The sequence below is a fragment of the Syngnathus typhle genome, unplaced genomic scaffold (assembly GCF_033458585.1).
Source record: "Syngnathus typhle isolate RoL2023-S1 ecotype Sweden unplaced genomic scaffold, RoL_Styp_1.0 HiC_scaffold_26, whole genome shotgun sequence".
NCBI lineage: Eukaryota > Metazoa > Chordata > Actinopteri > Syngnathiformes > Syngnathidae > Syngnathus > Syngnathus typhle.
In genome coordinates this window covers 1,274,633-1,281,591 of record NW_026871932.1, presented here as the reverse complement: position 1 = coordinate 1,281,591, position 6,959 = coordinate 1,274,633, and the positions used below count along the sequence as shown (strand labels likewise).

Below are 6,959 nucleotides of genomic sequence, written 5' to 3'. Positions count from 1 at the left end.
CAAATTTGAGACGCTTGTACTACAGTAGTTGAGGATTTCCATGTGATACTGCTACTTTATACTTCCACTACATCTCAGAGGAAGTATTATACTCTCTACTCCACAACATTTATCTGACAGCTTTAGTTACTTTTTTTTAAAATAGATTGTTAATGAAACCAGTGGTTTCCATGTGAGATGTAATGATCTAATGTCATATATCAGTCAGCGGGAGCAAACTACTTTTACTGCAATGCTTTAACTACATCAATATATTTAATAATAATTGAATACTTATTCTACGTCTGCGTACAATACAGTGTCCGACACCGTACAAGAAGTATAATTTTATATCGATCATTAATAAGTAAATAAAATTACATTACACATACACATCCAAAATTGTGTTGTCTATTTTAGGGTTCGTGCTGATCAGGGAGTGGAAAATGTTGACGTTGCACGCAGCATGTTTACAGTCCGTGGCCCTGGGAAGAGCAGCTTTATATCCGGGAAGAGTGTTCACAACCAAAGGTTTGTTCAATGGAATATTGCTAATTAAAGCTGCCACCTCACTGATGCAATGTAGCAGTAGCACTATAATTTGCAAAAGTGTAATGACATGCAGTATAGTATGTAACAAGATCTATATAGTGGGTACGCATAAATGCAAAAAAAGAAGAAACTCAAAGACCTGGTTTTAATTTTTGTGGATTAAATATATATATAAAAAAATTCCCCCACCCCCCATTTAAATTTTCAAGGATTGAGCGGCTGTGGAGAGACCTGTGGGTAGCTGTAACATGCATCTACTATGATGTTCTCCACTACCTGGAAGAAGAGGGCTTCCTCAGCATCGACAATGAAACACACCTCTTCTGCTGTCACTTCGTGTTTCTCCCACGCCTGCAGGATGACCTAGGTACTTTTCGTGATGGTTGGGACAATCATCCGCTGAGGACAGAAAGCAACATGACCCCCAACCAGCTGTGGGAGCTGGGTCGTACACATTACCCAATTCCAGGACTAGATAACACAGAGGTACATACAAATGTTATTTGAATGCAGCGTGGTCAACATACTTATGAAATTTAATTAGAAGCCAAGAGCACATTCTATAGCATTTGAAAGTGTGCCTACTTTTTTACTGCATACAACTCAAAATGCTCTATTTGTAGGGCATGGATATTCTTGACATTGAGTGGGAGAACAGCGGACTTCCATTTGATGACCAGTCGAGCATCATTGTTCCAGACACAGCATCACCCCTGACCGATGGACAAATGACAGCTTTAAGAGATGCAGTTAACCCGAGAGCTGCATCCCAGTCCTATGGCTGCGATACTTACATTGCTGCCGTTCAATTTTGTGAGCAGTTTGTCTGAACTGATCAGAATGATTTGAGTTAAGAGACAATAAAATTTTTTAACCTGAATTGTAATGTTATTCCTTTGTCAAGAGAACGAAAGTTCTGTTAATATTTAAGTAACACTTTAGTCCCCCTGTTTGTGTGTAACATAGCCCAGACAGACATTTCATTATTTAACTCAAAACCTGTTTGAGTCTGAAGTTTTAGTATACTAAATTGTCAAAGAAAAATTAAGGTTTGCCTGAAAGGTGACAAATCTGTTGTTTAATAACCTTTTCTCATTTGTATTGCCTTCTCTTTAGTTGTCCATCCCCCTTGCACCGTGTGTAAGGATAATGAACCAGGAAAAAAAAAACAATGCATTATTTTGAACATTGAGGTTTCTTCCCAAACCGGAGATGGAAATTGGGGGAAGAACATTTTCAGTGGTTATGAGGGCTTCACAGGAGTTCAGTCAGAAGTTTACCTTATGAATTGACCATTTATTGGCAAAGGTTACTGCAAAGTACCGTAACAGTGAGAAAATATTTAATACATTAACTTGCACAACGTTTTCTTTTAGAGTGCTGAGTTTTTTACAACAGGTCTTTTAACAGAACTAACAAGCATTTTAACATCCAACAGTTCTTTTAACAGAACTAACAAGCATTTTAACATCCAACAGTTCTTTTAACAGAACTAACAAGCATTTTAACATCCAACAGTTCTTTTAACAGAACTAACAAGCATTTTAACATCCAACAGTTCTTTTAACAGAACTAACAAGCATTTTAACATCCAACAGTTCTTTTAACAGAACTAACAAGCATTTTAACATCCAATCTTGTCTTACAAGGCTACAGGCCAAATGTCTCACACAAGACCAAATCCTGTATGGCAACTGTAAATACAGGCCAGGATGTCACATTTAAAAGATGTGTAATCCTTGTAATGCCCTGGGATGCGCAGGGTCTCAAAGCAAGTGGAGGCTGTGGGGTATCTGCCCTCGACCACTTCTACAGAGAGACTTGGTGGTAGGATCTCCCATCCGGTCCAGAATTTTACCAGGTTGGTCAGTTCAGTTGGTGTTGCTATGGAGTAGATTAAAAAGGAATTAAAAACCTTTGAATTAGTCATGATAAATGGCCAACTATGGCTTACACTCAAAAGCTTAGCCAAACCCTTGAGAAGTTTACAGAAAAATATTCTTTTACAATGAGACTGGTTGGACTCGTCTCGTGAGTTGAAATCAGCAACATAATTAGTTGCTTTTTTAAAAAAATAATTGGTAGATTTTTTTAATAAATTCATGTAATGTTGCTGTTTCCAGCTCAATGGTGAATGTGTGAAGTGCATGCTGAATATTTAAATAGCTATACAGCTTTTACAATACTATAACCAAATAAGGTAACCAACTACTTAAATAGCACTTCAAAGTGTCTCAGTACCCCTACCATTAGCAATGAACTGTCGAAGATAGCCCGATATGCGGCATTTGGTGTCAACTGAACAATCGTCATCATCGTCACTATCCTCACAAGGCCATGTGAGTCGATGAAGAAGCACCTACATTGAAAAAAAGAAAAAAAAATAGCATGAAAAAGATTTTGGTAATTTTTCTAACTTAAAATCGCATATCATTTTTGATCAAATATCACTGGTTGGTAGCCATGATGTCTATGTATGTAGGAAAACAGAAATAACAAGATTGAAAACAGTTAACCTCAGGGCTGAAATTTCCTGCTCCCTCTTCAGGAAAAAGCAAAGCCACTGTGTCTGGTCTTTGGGTCAACAGTGTCCACATTGGGGTTTCTTTAAGACCTCGTCTCAGCTGCTTAATTTGCCTTGTGACACGTCCTATTACCTGTTAATATTAATAAGACAGAGAGGATAAAACACAAGATTCTTCATCTAAAAGCTTGAAGAGTAACATAGAAAAAGAATTTTACCATGACCATTTTTTTTTCCTTGAGCATAAATTAATCAGAAAATAGTGCAACAATTTAATTTTGTCAGACACAATGTTTAAAAACTTAGTAATGTGCATTCATAACCAAAACATCCCAATTGTGACTTTTACTCACAGCATGAATCAAAAGCTTTTCAAAAAGCCATCTCCTGTTTTGCTCAGTTAGCCAAGGGAGGTCCCAGGCATGGGCCAAGTCCTGGACCCGCTGTTTATCCTTATCTGACAGTATGGATTCCCCTTCAAGCTTCAAGACAGAGGGAAAAAGTGTAATGCCAGATACTACAGATGGGGGACAAATTACTATAAAAGGAAAAAACTGAAATACCCAACCCCTACATTGAGGTGGGATTCATCCATAGGGGTCACTGGGTGATTTGATGAAAATATAATGTGAATTATATACTACGGTCTTCAGTCACCATAACTGACCCACTTGAACACGGGACATTTTTGGCTGATGTGTTAGACAGCATTCTCCACCATCATCATCATCAAAACACCAAATGAAGGAATATCGTTTGGAAGAATATTGTTCATTCCTCCAGTAGAGTTCAGAGACTTAGTAGAATGGATATAGAATGAAAAGTAGAATCATCCTTTGATTTGTCCTCTGTATGTGCACTCGCAAAAAGTAATGAATATGAATATTACATAGTGGATCCAAATAAGCACCACCATCTATTTTATCCATAGATAGATTACTGGCATTTTAGAAGCTCTAAAATAATTTATATAAAACTATATTTACAGTATTAGAAAACTAAGTATTAAAAATCTTGTTCACTCCCTCTTGATTTGATAATCTTAAATTATCCATATATTAATGTCACTCAATAGGGATAATGAATACACAATCAAAGGGTGCCCCATTGTAAATTAAATCTTAGTGAAAGAAAAAACATTTTTAAAATCAAACATACAAGTCCGATTGTTTCTCTGATATCCAGGTCTGGACAGTCCTCAAGTGTAACAGTTGCAGTTTCAGGACTTCCACCAAGTAGGACATGAATCACTGCAGGGCTGATTCCCAACAGGCATGGTCCGCCATGTAGAAAGGAGTGGCCTACCATTCTCCCCGCCACCATGAACATATCACTTTCAACAAGAAAGTGAGAGGCTGAGGGAACCAAATGGCCAGTCTCTCCTTCCAAAAGCCGCGTAACATTTGAGTTTGCTGTTGAAGACATAAAAAAAAAAAAAAAACACGAAATAAGTATTTCAATAAAAAGTAATAAGCTTCCGTCCACAATACAAAGACATGCAGGTTAATATAGCTCTCACAGTCCCTTAGTAGTCATGGACAGGAAATAGTAGTTGTCAATACAGGCATTGCACATTTAATAGAATCCTCTGAACTTTCATGGTAAAGCAAACCAATACAAATACGATAAACTTCCTATAGAGACAATATGAAAAAAAAAACTTAAACAGCTTTAAATAAACATAGCATTTGGAAGGAAACCATACACATAACATACCAAAATTGATGGAAAACCCTGACTTCAATTTTTCCATGCATGTTGAGAAAAAGAAGCGAGTTACACCCTGTCCAATAGCAGTATCTCCTGTAACACATTAGGTTTGACAGAATAAAGACAGAGAAAATACTTAAATTTTTGGATCATTGTAACTTGTAATTGGAGCTACCTTCAAGTTTGCAATTCAGAGGCCGTCCCCATTCCACATGATTTCGCTTGTAGAAGGAGATTAGTGCCATGTCCTGTTCAGCAGGGCTTTTTCTGATGTCCTTGCTGAGAAGTAAGGGGCTCTCAGTTTGATGAATACGCAGAAAACTGTCAGCACACTGAGATATGGCCTTGGTGGGGTCACTGATAGTTAACCAGTCTAATAAGAAAAAACGAACAAACGTGGTTTCATTATTCATGCTTGACTGTCAAGATAACAAAGACTTTAACATGTAGATTCACTTCCTTAACTTTCCTATGACACTGCAAACCCTGAGCACCACCTACCATCTGTAGCAGTTGCACAAGTTCCGGATGGTCCAGGCATTGCCGCTTGCTCTTCCTCAATTACAATGCTTTCATTGCACACCTCTTTTCCTGCCCTACCCACATAAAGTTATTTCTGTGTTAAACTGATAGTGTGAGAATTGCCAACAAGAGAAAAAAAGAATTAATAATAGAAGCAAATGGATACCTTTCCACACATGAAGAAGCGTGTACCTCAATAAAGTCAGTAGTAAACATTTCTGTGCAGACAGGACATTCGTGCATATCTGCTGTTGAGAAGTTGTAAGCAAGAACAGTGTTAATTTAAAAAAAGTTCTGTTTAATACTGTACAATATGCTTACAAAAGCTTAAAATGAAGACTTCTTACATTTCCTGTCTTCAGGCTCACTGCTTTCCACATCAGCCAGGTTATCATCACTGCCAACATACATGACACCACAAGACTTGATGTGTTCCGTCAGGAGTGGAACAGGAACTGCAACTCCACACGTCTGACATGTGGCTTTTGGCATGCTACTGAATGCTTCATCAGTCAGTGGTAGGGGATTTGTGCTGAGTTCCTCTTGAATTGGGGCTATGAATAGATTTTTAGCCCCACGACTTACAGACTTCAAGATCATGCCTGTATAGCCAGTGTCATCAGGAGCCACAAGAGAGAGTTTTTGGCTACCCCATCCACCTATAGAAAAGAGGAGAGGAAAATTAGGACTTTCAACAGTATATTAGATATAGATTATAGCTAGAAGTTAAGTCAAAGCAATTAGACCTCTTGTCTGACAACATATCAGGCTGAAAAAGTCACCAAAAACAAAACAAGTCCGGCTTTTTTTCTCTCTTTTTTTTTCTTTTACAAACTCAAATATTACAATCAAACAATTGGTTGCTGATCTGGAGTTAGACATGACCTAATAAAAGGTTAACTAAATGTCTTAAATTGAACAGGCTTAATAATAAATATACAGAGATGAGTTTGAGGAATTCTTAGTTTTATTTAGGAACCATCTGTTCAATTATAAAGTATCAGTATTGTGCATTTGTGCATCAGTGAAGTTAGCTGCTGCAAATGTACTTTTTTACAACTGCGCAACACTAATACACAAACCGGTGTTGGCCTACCTGCAGATTTGTATAGCAGCCACCCACCAGTCACAGCCCCCAATTTTGGGAATAAAAGTTTGAGGGCATCACACAACTGTAAGCAAAAAAATTAATACAAATGTAAGCCTCTCCAAAAAGAGATAATTCAAATCAGTAATAGCATTCATCACACTCCATGAAAAACTAGCAAATCCTTGTATATTGTATTCCTCACAATACACATCACAGCTAGCCTAAATAACTAATTTCTTGTTATTACCTCTTCATGTGTTGTGCTTTCATCTAAATGAGCAGTCCTACGGCCCAATCCTGCATGCATATGGACTATTTGCTCCTGTTCTATGGGGTTTTTTTCAAACTGCTTTGGCAACAAATAGAAAGCCACATCAAGTGGTTTAAGTTTCTTGGCAGGAACTACATTTGCTGCGGAAAAGCGCCTCTTCCCTCTGCCCTTGGTAAAGAGACCTGGAAAAGACCTATAGAAAATAAAAAAAAGTGTAAAAAATTAACTATCACATGATCTGTTAACTTTTTTTTAACTAAAATGACAGTGTTATTGAAAGAATTTGAACATCGTCTTACATGACAGATGAA

At 37.5% G+C, this 6,959-nt stretch overlaps 1 protein-coding gene and 1 long non-coding RNA gene across 2 annotated transcripts; one reads left to right on the top strand and one right to left on the bottom strand.

Annotated features, from left to right (window-relative positions):
- The first annotated feature begins 405 nt into the window (after positions 1-405).
- LOC133147015 (uncharacterized) lies at positions 406-1,346 on the top strand. The gene is made up of 3 exons (XR_009711477.1): positions 406-510; positions 889-1,017; positions 1,155-1,346. It is a non-coding gene; the product is annotated as an uncharacterized LOC133147015 (long non-coding RNA).
- A 460-nt stretch (positions 1,347-1,806) lies between these two features.
- LOC133147025 (uncharacterized) lies at positions 1,807-6,439 on the bottom strand. The gene is made up of 11 exons (XM_061271139.1): positions 6,384-6,439; positions 5,635-5,946; positions 5,454-5,535; positions 5,267-5,361; positions 4,941-5,138; positions 4,772-4,858; positions 4,214-4,467; positions 3,409-3,537; positions 3,048-3,188; positions 2,779-2,890; positions 1,807-2,415 (listed from the first exon to the last, which is right to left on the bottom strand). Exons 2-11 carry the CDS (start codon positions 5,885-5,887, stop codon positions 2,198-2,200), a joined length of 1,569 nt encoding a protein of 522 aa, XP_061127123.1. The 5' UTR covers positions 5,888-5,946; positions 6,384-6,439; the 3' UTR covers positions 1,807-2,197.
- Positions 6,440-6,959: the final 520 nt, after the last annotated feature.